Source organism: Ranitomeya imitator, chromosome 5 (genome assembly GCF_032444005.1).
Source record: "Ranitomeya imitator isolate aRanImi1 chromosome 5, aRanImi1.pri, whole genome shotgun sequence".
NCBI lineage: Eukaryota > Metazoa > Chordata > Amphibia > Anura > Dendrobatidae > Ranitomeya > Ranitomeya imitator.
In genome coordinates, this window is record NC_091286.1 from 472,186,394 (window position 1) to 472,207,329 (window position 20,936).

The 20,936-nt window shown below is 50.1% G+C and overlaps 1 protein-coding gene across 1 annotated transcript in view; it reads left to right on the forward strand.

Moving 5' to 3' along the window:
* The first annotated feature begins 7,462 nt into the window (after positions 1 to 7,462).
* NCEH1 (neutral cholesterol ester hydrolase 1) overlaps positions 7,463 to 20,936 on the forward strand; it is a 37,680-nt gene continuing 24,206 nt past the window's right edge. The window contains exon 1 of the mRNA XM_069727308.1: positions 7,463 to 7,659. Coding sequence (XP_069583409.1) covers positions 7,522 to 7,659 — 138 coding nt within the window. The 5' untranslated portion in view covers positions 7,463 to 7,521. The remainder of the gene's footprint in view (positions 7,660 to 20,936) is intronic.

The window sequence follows — 20,936 nt, forward strand, 5'->3', positions numbered from 1 at the left end:
AAAGTGGATCTACTGCAAACTAACACCTGTTAGTTTGGTGTATGTCAGCCAGCCACTTTCTGCCACTTACATTGCGTTGTTTTATACACTGGGCCTGAGTTTTGGGTCAGTCTCCCCCCCCCAAAAAAAGGGCGATTCAAATTCTCAACAAGTTTATATACACCTTCTACCTTGTTTTACAGTACCATATAACGGTTGTTATTTTGGTTAGATTTTCCAAAAAATTAGGAAGTCTCGTGGAAGAGGCCGTGGGCAGTGGTTGCCAGCTGGTACTGATGGTGGTGGTGGTAGTGGTGGTGCATCTGGTGGTAGTGGCAAAAGCGCAATAGCACCTAAGGCTGGAGGTGTTGAGCCAGCATCATCGTCTGGCTACACAAGTCCTCGAAGGCTCCCTTTTCTGGGAGTAGGAAAACAGCTTTTAAAAGCCTGAGCAGGAAAAAGTTTTGGCTTTCATTGCTGACTCAGCCTCTAGCTCTTTCGCTTCCTCTTCAGAAAGTTCCAAATATAAAAGCAGCGAGTCGTCAGTGGATGCTCCCGGTCAGGAACAAGACATTTCCTTGTGTCCTTCACCCAAACCAAAAGTGAAGGATGCGTCAGGCGACACTACAGGTTACTCCATGGAGCTCTTTACAGATACCGTGCCTGGGTTAGAACGGGAAATTGTTAACTGCCCATTACAAGATGAATCAGACATGGAGTGCACTGATGCACAGCCACAGCTAGATTATAATGCTGTTCCATTGACTCAGATCACTACATTGCCCTCGCAGTGTACTGAGCCAGAATCTGACCCTGATGAGACTATGGTGCCCCGTCCCGAACGCTATAGCACCTTATACGGTAACACAGAGGAAGGTGCACATGACATTGAAGAGGAGGTGATAGATGACCCAGTTGTTGACCCAGATTGGCAGCCATTGGGGGAAGAGGGTGCCGCTGCCAGTAGGTCTGAAGCGGAGGAGGATGATCCGCAGCAGCCATCTACATCGCAACAGCTATCATCTGGCAGGCCCGTATCAGGCCAGAAACGTTTGTCAAAAACAAAAACAGTTTTAGGACAGCGTGGCCATCCGGCGAAAGTAGCACAGCGCGCAATGCCTGAAAATGTATAGTAGGAAGAGTGCAGTGTGGCAATTTTTTAACCAAGATCCGAATGATCAGTCAAAAGTTATCTGTAAGAAATGCTCAAAGACCTTTAGCAGAGGGAAGAATCTTCAGAATTTGTGATTATTTGTGGGAGGATACAAATACACGGGCAGGCAGTTGGATGGCAGACATGGAGTTGTCTGGTGTGCAGTGGTCGAAGCTCCAAGACCTCTGTCAAGTCCTTCAGTGTTTTGAAGAATGCCCACGGCTGGTAAGTGCAGACAACGCCATCATAAGCATGAGCATCCCACTAATGCGTCTGCTGATGCAAAGTTTGACGCACATTAAGGAGTTGGCATCTGCAGCCGAGGAGGAGGGAAGCCTTGATGACAGTCAGCCATTATCTGCTCAGGGAACTCTCCTGGACGAGGTGGCGGACGAAGAGGAGGAGGATGACGGGGATCAATATTTATGGGAGGAGGATGCTTCTCAGGGGGCAATAGAAACTGGTGGCATTGCAAGGTCAGGTACAGGGTTTTTGCGGGACACAAGTGATGTTGATTTGCAAGAAACTGCTCCTCAACCCAGCACAAGCAGTGCATTGACACCTGGAACATTGGCCCACATTGCTGAGTATGCCTTGCGTATCCTAAAAAGGGACCCCCGCATTATCAAAATGATGACCGATGACGATTACTGGTTGGCCTGCCTCCTGGATCCACGATATAAAGGAAAATTACAAAATATCATGCCACATGAGAACCTTGAGCAAATATTGGCTACCAAACAAGCAACTCTTGTAGACCGTTTGGTTCAGGCATTCCCAGCACACAGCGGCGGTGATGGTTCTCACACGAGCCGTAGGGGGCAACATGGCAGAGGTGTTAGAGGTGCACAAATCCAAAGTGGCGTTGGACAGAGGGGTTTTATGACCAGGTTGTGGAGTGATTTCGCAGTGACCGCTGACACAACAGGTAGTGCTGCATCGATTCAAAGTGACAGGAGACAGCATTTGTCCAGTATGGTTACAAACTATTTTTCCTCCCTTATCGATGTTCTCCCTCACAGGTCATTCCCCTTTGATTACTGGGCATCTAAAATAGACATCTGGCCTGAATTGGCAGAATTTGCATTACAGGAACTCGCTTGCCCCGCTTCTAGTGTGCTATCAGAAAGAGTCTTCAGTGCTGCTGGTTCAATACTGACCGAAAAAAGGACACGTCTGGCTACCTAGAATGTTGATGATCTAATCTTCATTAAAATGGACCAATCATGGATTTTAAATTATTTTGCCCCACCTTCTCCTGCTGACACATAGCTTGCCTGAAAAATGTCTTGCTTTTGGCCTCCTCTTACTGACTTCTCCAATTCCTCCATTTGCAGCTGCTGAATGTCCACCATAGGCCATTTTTATATTTCCCTAAATGGGCTGACTCCCCGCACAGGGCCGTGGTCACCACCTGGCACAAGCACCCGTGCGAGTGCCGTTTACCTGGACAGTTGGGTGTGCCCACTCTTGGGCGACGGCACTGGCACAGGGTCCCTCATAGTACAATGAAGTGTCTCTGACAGTGGTGGTGCACACCCAACGTCAGACACACCGTCGTAATATGAGGGGCCCTGTGCCAGTACCGCTGCCCACGAGAGAGTGTTCCCCCCCAGCTCGAACAGTGCTCTACCACTTGCAATACTTACTTCTCCCTGCTCCACCACTGTGTAGTCTGTGCTGTTAAATCCTTCAATGGCACTGCCAATACAAATTTGCTGAAATGATAGATGATAGTTAAAATATTCAGGGGCCCTGGCCTCCATTTAGACCAGTTAATACTTTGCGCCTACTACCACTGTCTGCTACTCAGCAGAGGAGCCCACCCCAGTACCTAGCTATGCCGCCTGTTTAATTCTGTTACCAATTTTGAACTGCTTTTAGCCTACTTTTGTATTTTGGGCCTACTACCTGTGTCTGCGCCACTCATTACAATTGTCCTCCACTGAACAAAGCAATGTCGCCTGTTTAGTCCTGTTACCAATTTTGAACTGCATTTAGCCTACTTTTTTATTTTGGGCCTACTAACTGTGTCTGCGCCACTCTTTACAATTGTCCTCCACTGAACAAAGCTATGCCGCCTGTTTAGTCCTGTTACCAATTTTGAACTGCTTTTAGCCTACTTTTTTATTTTGGGCCTATATCTGTGTTTCCTCCTCATCCTGCCCATTGCCCAGCCACTGCTAGATGAGTCTGCTGGTACATTGACCCAGACCACTACATTCCCCTTTCACGCTACACAGCCAGAATCTGACCCTGCTGAAAGTCCGGTTACCCTTCCCGCATACTATACCACCTTACACGGGAACAAAGAGAAAGGTGCAGATGAAAGTGCAGGTTCCTTCATCAGGTGGGGGGGCATACTCGTTGGCACTGGCACAGGGCCCCTCATAGTACGCAAAAGTGTCTCTGGCAGTGGGAGGCGCCACCCACCGTCAAACACACCACCGTACTATGAGGGGCCCTGTGCCAGTTCCAACTAGTGGGCCCCCCTGCTTGCTCAGGATCACAGCACTTGCAAAGTTAAAATACTTACCTCTCCCTGCTCCACCGCCGTGACGTATTCCGTGTTTCCTGGGCCCACCCCCCCACAACTTTAGCCAAATGACCCCCTGTTTTCAATGCCTAACTATTATTATAAAGTAAATTAAGATTGACAAGCTTAAGAAATAAGAATTGATGTTTTTGGCATTAAAATAGGCACTGTAGGTGTTTTCCTGTCTTCCACTCACTGCCGACTTTGATTCCCCATTGACTTGCATTGGGTTTCGTGTTTTGGTCGGCCCCCGACTTTTCGAAATAATCGGCCGATTTCACCCGACCCAACTTTAGACAAAGTAGGGTTTTGCGAAACCCGACTCGATCCTACAAAATAAAAGTCGCTCTACTCTACTGACCACGGCTCCATGTATTCTCTATACAAAGGCAGATGTGACGCCTGACCACTGCTCCATGTATTCTTTATACAGAGGCAGATGTGACGCCCGACCACCGCTCCATGTATTCTCTATACAGAGGCAGATGTGACGCCCACCACCGCTCCATGTATTCTCTATACAGAGGCAGATGTGATGCCCGACCACCGCTCCATGTATTCTCTATACAGAGGCAGATGTGATGCCCAACCACCGCTCCATGTATTCTCTATACAGAGGCAGATGTGACGCCCACCACCGCTCCATGTATTCTCTATACAGAGGCAGATGTGACACCCACCACCGCTCCATGTATTCTCTATACAGAGGCAGATGTGATGCCCGACCACCGCTCCATGTATTCTCTATACAGAGGCAGATGTGACGCCCGACCACCGCTCCATGTATTCTCTATACAGAGGCAGATGTGACGCCCGACCACCGCTCCATGTATTCTCTATATAGAGGCAGATGTGACGCCCACCACCGCTCCATGTATTCTCTATACAGAGGCAGATGTGATGCCCGACCACCGCTCCATGTATTCTCTATACAGAGGCAGATGTGATGCCCGACCACCGCTCCATGTATTCTCTATACAGAGGCAGATGTGACGCCCACCACCGCTCCATGTATTCTCTATACAGAGGCAGATGTGACACCCACCACCGCTCCATGTATTCTCTATACAGAGGCAGATGTGATGCCCGACCACCGCTCCATGTATTCTCTATACAGAGGCAGATGTGACGCCCGACCACCGCTCCATGTATTCTCTATACAGAGGCAGATGTGACGCCCGACCACCGCTCCATGTATTCTCTATATAGAGGCAGATGTGACGCCCGACCACCGCTCCATGTATTCTCTATACAGAGGCAAATGTGACACCCGACGACCGCTCCATGTATTCTCTATACAGAGGCAGATGTGATGCCCAGCCACCGCTCCATGTATTCTCTATACAGAGGCAGATGTGATGCCCAGCCACCACTCCATGTATTCTCTATACAGAGGCAGATGTGACGCCCGACCACCGCTCCATGTATTCTCTATATAGAGGCAGATGTGATGCCCGGCCACCGCTCCATGTATTCTCTATAGAGAGGCAGATGTGATGCCCACCACCGCTCCATGTATTCTCTATACAGAGGCAGATGTGATGCCCACCACCGCTCTATGTATTCTCTATACAGAGGCAGATGTGATGCCCGACCACCGCTCCATGTATTCTCTATACAGAGGCAGATGTGACGCCCGACCACCGCTCCATGTATTCTCTATACAGAGGCAGAAGTGACGCCCGACCACCGCTCCATGTATTCTCTATACAGAGGCAGATGTGATGCCCAGCCACCACTCCATGTATTCTCTATACAGAGGCAGATGTGACGCCCACGACCGGTCCATGTATTCTCTATACAGAGGCAGAAGTGACGCCCGACCACCGGTCCATGTATTCTCTATACAGAGGCAGATGTGACGCCCAGCCACCACTCCATGTATTCTCTATACAGAGGCAGATGTGACGCCCACGACCGGTCCATGTATTCTCTATACAGAGGCAGATGTGATGCCCGACCACTGCTCCATGTATTCTCTATACAGAGGCAGATGTGACGCCCGACCACCGCTCCATGTATTCTCTATACAGAGGCAGAAGTGACGCCCGACCACCGCTCCATGTATTCTCTATACAGAGGCAGATGTGACGCCCGACCACCGCTCCATGTATTCTCTATATAGAGGCAGATGTGACACCTGACCACCGCTCCATGTATTCTCTATATAGAGGCACATGTGACACCCGACCACCGCTCCATGTATTCTCTATATAGAGGCAGATGTGACGCCCGACCACCGCTCCATGTATTCTCTATAGAGAGGCAGATGTGACGCCCGACCACCGCTCCATGTATTCTCTATAGAGAGGCAGATGTGACACACGACCACCGCTCCATGTATCTACTATGTAATTGTCTAAGGGTCACTTCCGTCTTTCTGTCTGTCCCGGATATTCATTGGTCACGGCCTCTGTCTGTCATGTAATCCAAGTCGCTGATTGGTCGTGGCAAAACGCCCACGACCATTGCCACGACCAATCAGCGACGGCACAGTCCGGCGGCAACATGGCCGCTCCTTCCTCCCCGCAGTCAGTGCCCGCTCCATACTCCCCTCCAGTCAGCGCTCACACAGGGTTAATGGCAGCGCTAATGGACCGCGTTATGCCGCGGTGTAACACACTCCATTAACGCTGCTATTAACCCTGTGTGACCAACTTTTTTACTATTGAGGCTGCCTATGCAATCTCAATAGTAAAAAGATCTGTTAAAAATAATAAAAAAAATAAAAAAATCTTCATATACTCACATTCCGGCGCCTTTCCCGCTCCTCGCGATGCTCCGGTAACAAGGATGGTATGTGGCAAGGACCTGCCATGATGTCAGTCATGTGACCGCGACGTCATCACAGGTCCTGCGCCCATACCAACCCTGGGACCGGAAGCTGCCGCGTGCACCGCACACAGGGCCAGGACTTCAACGGAGGGTGAGTATATGTTTATTTTTTATTTTAAGTCTGTATACTACACGGCTCTGCGCTGTATACTCCGTCGCAATGCAATATACTACGTGGCTGGGCAATATACTACGTGGCTGGGCAATATACTACGTGGCTGGGCAATATACTACGTGGCTGGGCAATATACTACGTGGCTGGGCAATATACTACGTGGCTGGGCAATATACTACGTGGCTGGGCAATATACTACGTGGCTGGGCAATATACTACGTGACTGGGCAATATACTACGTGGCTGGGCAATATACTACGTGGACATGCATATTCTAGAATACCCGATGCGTTAGTCGGGCCGCCATTCTCTATAGGGCTGCAGGATAATGCCAAGCGCAGCGCTCTGCAGCCCCATAGGGAATGAATGGCGCGGTGGTCGGGCATGCGCACTGCTCCACTCTAGTCGCAGCAATCGGATCCCCACTGATCAACAAGTTATCAGGTGTGAACTGTTCTTTATTGGACAAGCCCTTTAAGCACGTTGTGGTACCAGTTGCCTCTCGTACCCTCCATGTCACTGTGAGGCGGTTGCTCTTCCCTGTAGGTGCTGTGTGTACACGGGGCTCTCACTTAGTTCTGGGAGGAGCCTCCTGTGTCGTCACTCCCGCAGAAGTAGTGGGCGAAGCCAACACTTCCTGACCACGCCCCAAGACTGATCCTTGTTCAGTACTCAAGACTAGTACACAGTCATCCACACGGTGGCGCTGCTGAGCACATCTGTCTGCAGCCTTGCATTGAACAAGGACGTGACACTGGCTGGCTTCCTTATCTACTGCCCTCTGATTGGCTGGCTTCCTTTTCTTCCGCCCCATGATTGGCTGCTGCGGGCCCAGCTTGTTCAATGACACCAACACAAACTTGCGTTGTGAGTTGTGATGTGGAGACTGGAGCGGCCGCCAGCATGAAGCCTGTGCCGGCCCTGCTCACCGCACTGGCGGCGCTCACTGCCTACTATGTGTACAGCCCGCTGCCCAGCACCCTGAGCGAGCCCTGGAAGCTCATGCTGCTGGATGCCACCTTCAGATGTGCGCAGGATCTGGTGAGTGCACGGCAATGAACGGGTGTGCGCGGCTACTGAGGAGCAGCTGTGACCGCATAATAGGAGATCAGGGATGTAGGTCACTCCGGGCTGTCTGATGGCGGAGGGGACTGATGGGGCACACCGGGCTGTCTGATGGCGGAGGGGACATATGGGGCACACCGGGCTGTCTGATGGCGGAGGGGACTGATGGGGCACACCGGGCTATCTGATGGCGGAGGGGACATATGGGGCACACCGGGCTGTCTGATGGCGGAGGGCACTGATGGGGCACACCGGGCTGTCTGATGGCGGAGGGCACTGATGGGGCACACCGGGCTGTCTGATGGCGGAGGGGACATATGGGGCACTCCGGGCTGTCTGATGGCGGAGGGGACATATGGGGCACACCGGGCTGTCTGATGGCGGAGGGGACTGATGGGGCACACCGGGCTGTCTGATGGCGGAGGGGACTGATGGGGCACACCGGGCTGTCTGATGGCGGAGGGGACTGATGGGGCACACCGGGCTGTCTGATGGCGGAGGGGACTGATGGGGCACACCGGGCTGTCTGATGGCGGAGGGGACTGATGGGGCACACCGGGCTGTCTGATGGCGGAGGGGACTGATGGGGCACACCGGGCTGTCTGATGGCGGAGGGGACTGATGGGGCACACCGGGCTGTCTGATGGCGGAGGGGACTGATGGGGCACACCGGGCTGTCTGATGGCGGAGGGGACATATGGGGCACACCGGGCTGTCTGATGGCGGAGGGGACTGATGGGGCACACCGGGCTATCTGATGGCGGAGGGGACATATGGGGCACACCGGGCTGTCTGATGGCGGAGGGCACTGATGGGGCACACCGGGCTGTCTGATGGCGGAGGGGACATATGGGGCACACCGGGCTGTCTGATGGCGGAGGGGACATATGGGGCACACCGGGCTGTCTGATGGCGGAGGGGACATATGGGGCACACCGGGCTGTCTGATGGCGGAGGGGACATATGGGGCACACCGGGCTGTCTGATGGCGGAGGGGACTGATGGGGCACACCGGGCTATCTGATGGCGGAGGGGACATATGGGGCACACCGGGCTGTCTGATGGCGGAGGGGACTGATGGGGCACACCGGGCTATCTGATGGCGGAGGGGACTGATGGGGCACACCGGGCTGTCTGATGGCGGAGGGGACATATGGGGCACACCGGGCTGTCTGATGGCGGAGGGGACTGATGGGGCACACCGGGCTGTCTGATGGCGGAGGGGACATATGGGGCACACCGGGCTGTCTGATGGCGGAGGGGACATATGGGGCACACCGGGCTGTCTGATGGCGGAGGGGACTGATGGGGCACACCGGGCTGTCTGATGGCGGAGGGGACTGATGGGGCACACCGGGCTGTCTGATGGCGGAGGGGACTGATGGGGCACACCGGGCTGTCTGATGGCGGAGGGGACATATGGGGCACACCGGGCTGTCTGATGGCGGAGGGGACTGATGGGGCACACCGGGCTGTCTGATGGCGGAGGGGACATATGGGGCACACCGGGCTGTCTGATGGCGGAGGGGACTGATGGGGCACACCGGGCTGTCTGATGGCGGAGGGGACATATGGGGCACACCGGGCTGTCTGATGGCGGAGGGGACTGATGGGGCACACCGGGCTGTCTGATGGCGGAGGGGACTGATGGGGCACACCGGGCTATCTGATGGCGGAGGGGACATATGGGGCACACCGGGCTGTCTGATGGCGGAGGGGACTGATGGGGCACACCGGGCTATCTGATGGCGGAGGGGACATATGGGGGCACACCGGGCTGTCTGATGGCGGAGGGGACTGATGGGGCACACCGGGCTGTCTGATGGCGGAGGGGACTGATGGGGCACACCGGGCTGTCTGATGGTGGAGGGGACATATGGGGCACACCGGGCTGTCTGATGGCGGAGGGGACTGATGGGGCACACCGGGCTGTCTGATGGCGGAGGGGACTGATGGGGCACACCGGGCTGTCTGATGGCGGAGGGGACTGATGGGGCACACCGGGCTGTCTGATGGCGGAGGGGACATATGGGGCACACCGGGCTGTCTGATGGCGGAGGGGACTGATGGGGCACACCGGGCTGTCTGATGGCGGAGGGGACATATGGGGCACACCGGGCTGTCTGATGGCGGAGGGGACTGATGGGGCACACCGGGCTGTCTGATGGCGGAGGGGACTGATGGGGCACACCGGGCTATCTGATGGCGGAGGGGACATATGGGGCACACCGGGCTGTCTGATGGCGGAGGGGACTGATGGGGCACACCGGGCTATCTGATGGCGGAGGGGACATATGGGGCACACCGGGCTGTCTGATGGCGGAGGGGACTGATGGGGCACACCGGGCTGTCTGATGGTGGAGGGGACATATGGGGCACACCGGGCTGTCTGATGGCGGAGGGGACTGATGGGGCACACCGGGCTATCTGATGGCGGAGGGGACATATGGGGCACACCGGGCTGTCTGATGGCGGAGGGGACTGATGGGGCACACCGGGCTGTCTGATGGCGGAGGGGACTGATGGGGCACACCGGGCTGTCTGATGGTGGAGGGGACTGATGGGGCACACCGGGCTGTCTGATGGCGGAGGGGACAGATGGGGCACACCGGGCTGTCTGATGGCGGAGGGGACAGATGGGACACACTGTGCTGTCTGATGGCGGAGGGGACTGATGGGGTACACTGTGCTGTCTGATGGCGGAGGGGACATATGGGGCTCACCGGGCTCTCTGATGGCGGAGGGGACTGATGGGGCACACCGGGCTGTCTGATGGTGGAGGGGACATATGGGGCACACCGGGCTGTCTGATGGTGGAGGGGACTGATGGGGCACACCGGGCTGTCTGATGGCGGAGGGGACATATGGGGCACACCGTGCTGTCTGATGGCGGAGGGGACATATGGGGCACACCGTGCTGTCTGATGGTGGAGGGGATAGATGCGGCACATCGGGCTGTCTGATGGCGGAGGGGACATATGGGGCACACCGGGCTGTCTGATGGCGGAGGGGACTGATGGGGCACACTGTGCTGTCTGATGGCGGAGGGGACATATGGGGCTCACCGGGCTCTCTGATGGCGGAGGGGACTGATGGGGCACACCGGGCTGTCTGATGGCGGAGGGGACTGATGGGGCACACCGGGCTGTCTGATGGTGGAGGGGACTGATGGGGCACACCGGGCTGTCTGATGGTGGAGGGGACTGATGGGGCACACCGGGCTGTCTGATGGCGGAGGGGACATATGGGGCACATCGGGCTGTCTGATGGTGGAGGGGATAGATGGGGCACATCGGGCTGTCTGATGGTGGAGGGGATAGATGGGACATACCGGGCTGTCTGATGGTGGAGGGGATAGATGGGGCACACCGGGCTGTCTGATGGTGGAGGGGATAGATGGAGCACACCGGGCTGTCTGATGGTGGAGGGGATAGATGGAGCACACCGGGCTGTCTGATGGCGGAGGGGATAGATGGAGCACACCGGGCTGTCTGATGGCAGAGGGGCCAGATGGGGCACACCGGGCTGACTGCTGGCAGAGGAGAGAGATTGGGCACTCCGGGCTGGCTGATAGGTGATGTTTTGTAAGTGCTGCTGGGTATTTTGTCCTGCGCTAGACAAAGTTTTCCTGTTCCTCTGTCCTGGAAGTGACCTAAGTGTTGTGAGCAGCCTATGGGAGACATGCTAGACTGGACCTGGTGGGGCATATGTACTCACTGGATGGCAATTCCATAGGCCACTTGGAATTCCAGATGCACCTTCCACCTTTATCCTCACTGCAGAAAGCTCTCCTGACTTGCCATATGTGGATTCACAGTAGTTTGAAGTGTTTTTTTTTCCTACCATTTTGATGAAGCTTTTAATGGCGTTTTCCTTAAAAGTATAAGCACTGCAGCCTTAGGCTGCCATCACACGTTCAGTATTTGGTCAGTATTTTACATCAGTATTTATAAGCCAAAACCAGGAGTGGGTGATAAATGCAGATGTTGTGCAATGTTTCTATTAGACTTTTCCTCTATTTGTTCCACTCCTGGTTTTGGCTTACAGATACTGAGGTAAAATACTGACCAAATACTGATAGTGTGACGGCAGCCTTAGAGATGATATATCCGTAGTTACCTTTATTATTCAATGCGTCCTTATTCAATTCTACACAAAACTGTGTCTTCCACTTAACAACTGTATGGTAAGAGCCTGCACTATTTTTCCCAATAGGTGACCTTTGTAAGAGGCATCTACAATGTACCATATTTTTCGGACTATAAGATGCACTGGACCATAAGGCGCACCCCAAATTTTGGGGTGGAAAATAGCAGAAAAAAGATTTTTATAAGATGGGGTCCGACTTATTGTCCTAATTTAAGGTATCTTACCTAAGGGCCTGCGGTGGTACAGCGGGGTCACAGAAGGCATAGTCCCTTCCTTAGGAAGCCGGTAATGGCAGAAGGGCAGTGCTGCAGTCTTGGGGTGTGACTGCGATTTCTGCCGCCGGCATCCTGAAGAGAGGACCCTGATCAGGTGCACTCCGCACCGCCCACTGCCGCAGCATCGCCACACCTCTGCCACAACCCCTCGGTAAGCCTGCGTTCGCACTATTAGACACCCTCCCCCCATTTTCCTCCCAAATTTTTTTGGGGAAAAGTGCGTCTTATAGTCCAAAAAATACAGTATGTTCAACTATATTAAACATATACGGTATTTTATTTTTTTCTTTTGGTAGTATCTTGAACCTTACATCATTTGATATGTTGTGTTTACTGTCAAGTTTGAGGGGTTGTCCGTGACTTCATACGCTGATGACCTATGTGTGGGCTAGGCCATCAGTATGAGATTGGTGGAAGTCTAACACCAGACACCTCATCAGATCAGCTGATATCTGCTCTGGTGGTTACAGGATATGGGCCATGTATGGAGCGGAGCACCATATCACTGCCAGATGTTGGCTGATCCGCGGGGATGCCGGACGTTGGATCCCCAAAATCTCATATTTATGACCTCTTCAATAGATACAAAGTCATTAAAGTCCTTAATCCATCATCTGTAGGTTACATCTCTAGACAATTATTGAACAGCCTTCATAGAGTTTTCTTGTCTGAGGCTTTGGCTTGTTTCTCTTTCTCCTTTTTTTTTTTTGTTTTTGCTTTTTGAGGACTTGATGAATGCATGTTACAAATCTTAAAAATAAGTGCTAAAACACTAAAAATTGCTTTATATCATGGATTTTTTTACAAGCCATATGCTGAAAAAGTAGTTTGTGTGAAGGAGACCACAGACTTAGGCCGGTTTCACACGTCAGTGGCTCCGGTACGTTAGGTGACAGTTTCCTCACGTACCGGAGCCACTGACACACGTAGACACATTGAAATCAATGCATCTGTGCAGATGTCATTGATTTTTTGCGGACCGTGTCTCCGTGTGCCAAACACGGAGACATGTCAGTGTTCGTGGGAGCGCACTGATTACACGGACCCATTAAAGTGAATGGGTCCATGTAAAACGCGTACCGCACACGGACGTTGTCTGTGTCCAGTCCGTGTGCCGTGCAGGAGACAGCGCTACAGTAAGCGCTGTCCCCCCCACTGGTGCTGAAGCCCCATTCATATCTTCCCTGCAGCAGCATTTGCTGTAGAGAAGATATGAATATTCCTTTTTTTTTTTTTTTTGTTTCTCGTGTTTAAAATAAATATCCATGTCCCCACCCCCTGTGCGCCCGCCCGCTGTTCTTAAAATACTCACCCGGCTCCCTCGCTGGCTGGCGCTGCTTCCTGTCCTGGCCGCATCTTCTACTGTATGAGCGGTCACATGGGGCCGCTGATTATAGTCATGAATATGCGGCTCCACCTCCCATAGGAGTGGAGCCGCATATTCATTACTGTAAATGAGCAGCTCCACGTGACCGCTCATATAGTAGAAGATGCGGCCAGGACAGGAAGCCGCGCCAGCGAGGGAGCCGGGTGAGTATTTTAAGAACAGCGGGCGGGTGCACAGGGGGTGGGAGGGGGTTGGGGACATGGATCTTTATTTCAAACACGAGAAACAAAAAAAAAGAAAAAAAGGAATATTCATATCTTCTCTACAGCAAACACTGCTGCAGGGAAGATATGAATGGTGGCTTCAGCACCAGATGCAGGGGACAGCGCTAAACTTTAGCGCTGTCTCCTGCACGGTGCGTCTGGTACCCAGTGGGCACACGGGCGGCACACGTGTGCCGCACGTGTGCCACACTGATGTGCCACAGAAACGCACCGGCACACGGACACGGATAATTCCGGTACCGATTTTTTTTTTTCCGGTACCGGAATTATCTGGACGTGTGAGACTGCCCTTACTATTAGAAGGATGTGTCATTAGGTCAAGTGTCCAATGTTTGACTTTAATTTATTCCCGCTGTTGCCCACATATTTTGTCTTTCTTTTTCCAAATCACACCCATGTGGCATCCGAGTGCCGTTTTTTTTTTTCTTCACGGAATCAAAGACTTGCATGGATGAGTTTGATCCATGACTTAGATCAAAAGTGGACATCTTTGCAATTAAACACATACCGTGTGAACATCCCCAGAGAGCAATGGGTACATGATCTATCCATGAGAAACATGTACAGGCCTCATTCAGATGTTCTAAGAATGTGACCTGAGAGAAGTGGAGCGCTGACAACGCTTTCCTGGAGGGTGGAATTCATAATAAAGGGAGATGCTGCAAAATAATTTTTTTCCCAATCTCCCTGTAGCAGCTCATGAGGTGAGACACATCGTTACATGTCCCCATGAATTATATTATTATTCCCTGTGCTCTTCCTCATCCAGCCGACCTGTACTCTGCTGTGTACTGGTCAGGGGTAAGGCCCTCAAAACATTTTACTACAAATGGATGTCTGTTTCTGCCAGTATGAGTTTTTGTTCCTTCTGGAGGAGAACAAATTTACATACTTGTGGAGTATTGCATTTAAAAGCCTTTTTTTTTAGACTTCCCGATTTCTCCCCATTAACGACCGCTGATCGACTGTATACAAGTCTGTGTGGTGATTTTTGGCAGTGTTCACACTGCGAACAATGGTTATTTTTATTGTTCTTATACAGTATGTGTATTGGTGGTAGCACGCCCTCTGTTGACTTGTGTTGATATGTGGCTGACAATGATAACATCAGGGTCCTCATAAATGATCAGCCAATGAACATTTTTCTGATTGTGGCATACTTATACTTTGCGATTATCAGCCCCTCTAAAAGAGCCTTGAGTAAAGCCGCCATACACTGCTGACATTGATGGTTTCAGCCAACAGACTAATGTGTATGGGGGACTCTCTAGTAAAGCCCCCATACACTGCTGACATTGACGGTTTCAGCCAACAGACTAATGTGTACGGGGGACTCTCTAGTAAAGCCCCCATACACTGCTGACACTGACGGTTTCAGCCAACAGACTAATGTGTACGGGGGACTCCCTTCTTACATATGATGCCATGGGGGATGGAGATCCAGCATGTCTGACCCTTTTTGTTCTTTAAAGGGCCTCTGTCAGCACAGAATGGCTGCCCAACCCAAGTACAGGCACTCGGTGCTTCATGTCGGGGTCTATATACACCTTCTCACCTGCTTGCTTTCCAACTACCTCCACCCTCCTCTGGTTCTATGAGGCCAGGGCTGTCAATCAAAGAAGAGGGGCAGGTGGGGATATGAAGGGAAGCAAGCAGGTGGGAAGGTGTATTTAAATGATGGACCCCGCTGTGAAGCACGGAGCAATGGGACTTAGTTATCACAGGTTGACTGTTCAAACTGAGTCCCTTAACAACCTCCAATGCTCATTAAAACGACGGCTGTTAAGGGGCCTTATTCCTTATCGCCGTTTTAAATTGGCGGTCAGGAATAAGTGAATAGTGCCTCCCACGGGCGCAATATCCTTTGGTGATCACTCTACATCCTGTACATCACAGCTGACAATCTTTATTATCGGCCCTGGCCGGTTTTGGAACTGATCAGGGCCTGCTAACCTCTTAAATACCACTATCAATCGCAAAAGCTGTATTTAAGTGGTTAATAGGGGTTCAAAATAAATACCCCTTATGGTAGGATTGATCCCCCGTGATCATAATCACAAGTGCTGATCATTGGCATGGTACCCTGAGGTCGGCTGATGACAACATGGTATGGTGATCCTTCTACAAGCAGGGTCTAGCAGGCTGTGTCAGTGACACACTGACTTTCTCATGCACTGCAGTACTCGAGTACTGCAATGCATGAGATCCAACGATCAAAGTAAAAATTATTTCTTGTCTCACAGTGGAACTAAACAAAAAATTTTTTTTTTTTTTTTTACATAAAATGTGTAAAAGGTAAAAAAAGAAAAAAAAATACAATTCACAAAGTCATTTCACCACTAAAGTCGCAGTGTTTGAGTATAAACAAAAAAAAAGTAAACATAATTGGTATCGCTGTGTCCGTAACGACCTGATCTGCAAAACTGACATATTATTAATTCCTTAAAAAAATGCTTTTATATCATACTGACACACAACAAATTGCATAAAAAGCTATCAAAAGACATGTAAAAACACCAAAGCAAAAAAAAAAAACCTAGAAATTAAAACTCCAAACTGTACCGCAAAAAAACAAGCTGTAATGTGGCTCATTTGGGAAACATAAAGCATAAAAGATTAAAACTCTATCCACAACTAGTCTGCAGCTATGAGGCATACAGGTAGGACTATTTAACCATTCTGTTACCTGTATACCCATATTAATAGCTTGTGTCCAGGGGGTGATATATTCCCTTTAAGTTTCCATATACCACCTAGATCTCCAAATGAATGGTGTTTTGTTTTCCACCCCGACCACAATATTTCCTGGCTCATGTAAGCAGTGTAGCCTACAGCTATGTCACTCAGTGATCCAGACACACAAGTGAGTTATTGCGTGTGCTCGTAGCTCTGGCAGCTCGATTGTGTGCATAAGATCTGGTTTTATCAGCTAATAGGCAGAGAAAAAAAAGGGCTATTACAAACGTACAGATCAGAATCCTGAATATAGTTTAGAAAGAAACTGCAATGCCCGTCACACCCTATAAGCAAGAGTGGCGCCATTTCTTTTAAGCTGGAGCATAAGGCTGCACCGCTGCCATGTTCACCGCGTGTTCGTAGAATCATGGTACACATATACAGTCTGCATGTAGCTGGAATGCATTGGAATAAGTGCAGATTTCTTGTATGTCTGTACCGGCCTCGGTGTCTAGAAACATAAAGAGAAATTATATGCCATTAGGGTCCGCCAGTCTGGGGCAGGGGTCCGGAGGGTCATTGACCTGACTCTGGGTGCACTCTGCACACACCGGCCTGTCAGAAGGGAATTTCTTCATCTTTCAGCCAGCTGTGGTTGAGGGTTGTGTTGGGTTTTGCAATCCCTATTACAAAATAGGATGGCACATTGTGGAGGAAAGAACATGGTGCCAGTCATCTGTAATCCTCCGGATTAATATAGCCCGATGTTCAGTATATTCTTACAGTAGGGTGGTGGACTATAGATCCGATGTGTCCTCCCTGCTGGCTGGTTTGCAGCTCTTGATCCATGCACACATGACCTTTCCCCTACTTCTCGCACGCTCACCACATAGCTCACACACGGAGCTGTGAACACGGTCACAGGACAAAAGGACGCAGAATGGCTGGCTGTGCCCTGAGTTATGGACCATACGTCTTTACTGTAGGAGCAGCGATGTCTGCCAGTGTTCCTTTACGCTGGCATCTGATGGTCCAGTACAGCAGGGGTGTCAAACTGCATTCCTCAAGGGATGCAAACAAGTCATGTTTTCAGGATTTCCTTGCATTGCACAGGTGATAATTTAATCACCTGCAGAGAATGATTCCAGCACCTTGTGCAATGCTAAGGAAATCTTGAAAACACGCATGGTTTGATGCCCTCGAGGAATACAGTTTGACACCCCTGCAGTACAGCGCACGACCAGGCACATAACTCGCTATAAGGCGCCTGATAATAAGCTATCAGCAGCCGCCTTCTATCTTTTCCAAGTAAAGTTCAGCTGTTTTATAGGATCCGAAATACACAAATAATGGAAGTGGCGCGCTCGCTGCTGGCCGGGCACCATCGGCACTACATGGACCACATTGACTATAGGTCCTGTTACCTTTATTGTTTCCAGCAATCTGTTCTAATTTGGGGGGCTGGATCTGCTCCAATACAAAGGTGAACAGACTCTGAAGTCATCGGAAAAAATGCATTACGTCTGGACCTGCATTGTTCTATATTTTCTAGCAGAATTTTCCAACCTGCAGCACGAGTACCAAAGAGTACGCTTCAGGCTCAAGGGGTGCACGATGAGGCCTACTAGGTTTTGAAACTATGAACTGGATGCTGAGGTACAGATTAGTGAGCAGACAGTCACGTCTGCCCTCGCTGAATGGTGGCAGCACTGCGGCCATGCTGATACTGTCCCACACAATTATTCTGGAGGCTTGCCTTGTTAAAAAAGAGGGTAACAGTAATTACCTTCTTTGTAGTGACCATCCTATCTAACTAGAATGGTGTCGATATCAGCATGGCTGCACAGAAAACCATGATTGGAAGATGGCGACCGACCTGAGATCCAAGATGGGGCTAAGCCCCCTCTGACCTCTATAATTTCATCTTGAAGAGTAGGGAGCTGCAGGCGGCTAATTAGCTGCCAAACCAGCTTCCATTTTTATTATTTTAGCAGTACAAGAATATATCTCTTGTTTTAAAAGTGATAGACCAACACAGATTACCGTAACTTTATTCTGACGTATGTTATTTTGACAAGATACTTGTCCGATCCCTTCCTTGGGGGCACGTGGTTGTAACTTGTATGTGTGCTATGAAAGGGCTATAAAAGAAAAAATTTTGAAACTGTGTTTCATGTTGGAAAAAAGATTGCTCATTAATCATTTTGTTAATATGAAACCTTGCAATGGATAACAAAAATCAAATAAGTGATGTTACACAAAGTTAGCTTTCAAGTCTTAAAGAAGCACACAGGCAGCTGACTGGTATACAGAACCACATCACACTAGTTGAATATTCAGCTCCAAAATATAAGGAGGAGTTGAAAAGGGTCATCAGAGGCCGGGGTACAGATTCTACAAACCTTTTAGACTTAATACCTGTCAATCCTAATAGGAATTTTTGACATGCTTCCCAAGATATGTGGGCTAGGTAATTCAGGGAGGCTAATTATCTCAAGATTGGAAACGCTCACTGAGAAAATCTAAGGATGGATAGAGAGGGTCCTTAAACCACAGGTAAGAAAAGCAGCCAGCCATCTGCAGAAACCTGTTGAACAAGCGATCTACCATGGATCCCCTCCTTAAGGATGCCATCCTAGCCTCTATGGATGTGGAATCCCTGTATTCTAACATCCCACATGAAGATGGACAAACCATCCAGATGTATCTAGAAACCAATAGGATCCCTTTTGAGTCTCTACTACAACTTACCAGATTTAGCCTCATACATATTTTTTTATTATTTTTGTGAGCAGCTATATCAACAACAAACCGGAACTGCTGTGGGCAGCAAAATGGCACCTGAATGCACCAACCTCTTGATGGCTAAGTGGGAACGTGACTTTTTTAGCTTCTTGCTCCATCAAACCCTTGACCTACTTCTGTTAAATCAATGAAGTCTGGACCGATTTAATGCATTTCATCCCACCACAAATTTGACATTGGAACACTCATATACAGAAATCAACTTTTCGGATACCACCATAAAAATATAAAATGGTTCAATTCAGATATCCGAGTATTGTAAACCAGTTGACTAATGTACATACCGTACCTCAGATGGGACAGCTTCCACCTGAAACACAATAAAAAGTCTATCGTCTACAGCCAAGCCATCAGATATAATCGTATCTGTTGTAGCCCAACAGACAAGGATAGACACTTCACCTGTCTTAAAAAGACAAACTGTATAAGCCGAGATTTTTGGCCCCTTTGTTAGGCTGAAAGTGCCCCTCTCGGCTTATACTCGAGTCACCCCCACTGGTCTGTCTCCCGTTACCCCCACCAATCTGTCTCCCCTCTCCCCCGGTCCATCTCTCTGTCACATCATACTCACCCTCCCACGCGGTCTGCGCATCCCTGCTTCTCTGATGCGATGGTCTCTTCGGTGCCGGCAGCTGTTCCTGTGTTGAGCGGTCACATGGTACCGCTCATTAAAGTAATGACTATGGACGCGACTCCACTCCCATAGGAGTCGAGTGCATATTCATTACTTTAATGAGCGGTACCAGTGACCGCTGAATACAGGAAGAGCTGACGGCGCCGGAGAGGCCATCACATCAGAGAAGCTGCCAGAGACTGCGTCGGGAGGGTAAGTATGACGGGGAAGGGTGAGAATTGTGATATTCACCTGTCCCCTTTCCACCTCCGGGCTCCGTCTTCCATGTCCTCTGGCTGTGGCATTCAGATCAGAGGGCGAGATGACGAGTTTAGTGTGCGCCCTCTGCCTGAACAGTCACTGCAAAAGAGACCCGGAAGACGGGCCATAATCAACCTTTATGCAGCATTATATGGGGCAAATGTTTCTATGGAGCATCTTATGGGGCAATAATCAACCTTTGTGCAGCATTATATGGGGGATATTTTTGTATGGAGCATCTTATAGGGCCCATCATAAACTTTCTGGAGCATTATATAGGGTGTATTTTGTATGGGGCATCTCAGCTGCATTAGCAGGCTCCTGGTTGTAAAATTATTTAACCCCTTCAGTTGTGTATGTATGTATGTATGTATATATATATATATATATATATATATATATATATATATATATATATATATATATATATATATATATATATACTCAAATTTTCACGAATACTTGAGCCCATGGATCCATTATATGTCCATTTTGCAAGTCGGCGAGAAAATCTCGCCGTACAGATGCCATATTCTGTGACACACTTGTGGTTTCAGTATGATCACTGCACCCTTAGATGAATTCATTGAAAGGTGTAGTTTGTAAAATGGGGTTACTTATGGGGAAGGTTCCCCTTCTCTGGTACCTCAGGGTCTCTGCCAATGTGACATGGCATCTGCAAACCATAACAACAAAATCTGAACTATAATATGCTGCTCCTTCCCTTCTGAGCATTCCACTATGCCTGATAAGTATTCCTTGATTACATGTATGGTATTGGCGCACTCAGGAAAAAATTGCACAATTTTTTTTAGAAAAAAGCTAACATTTTCATTTTTTCCTTCCAAATTGCTTAAATTCCT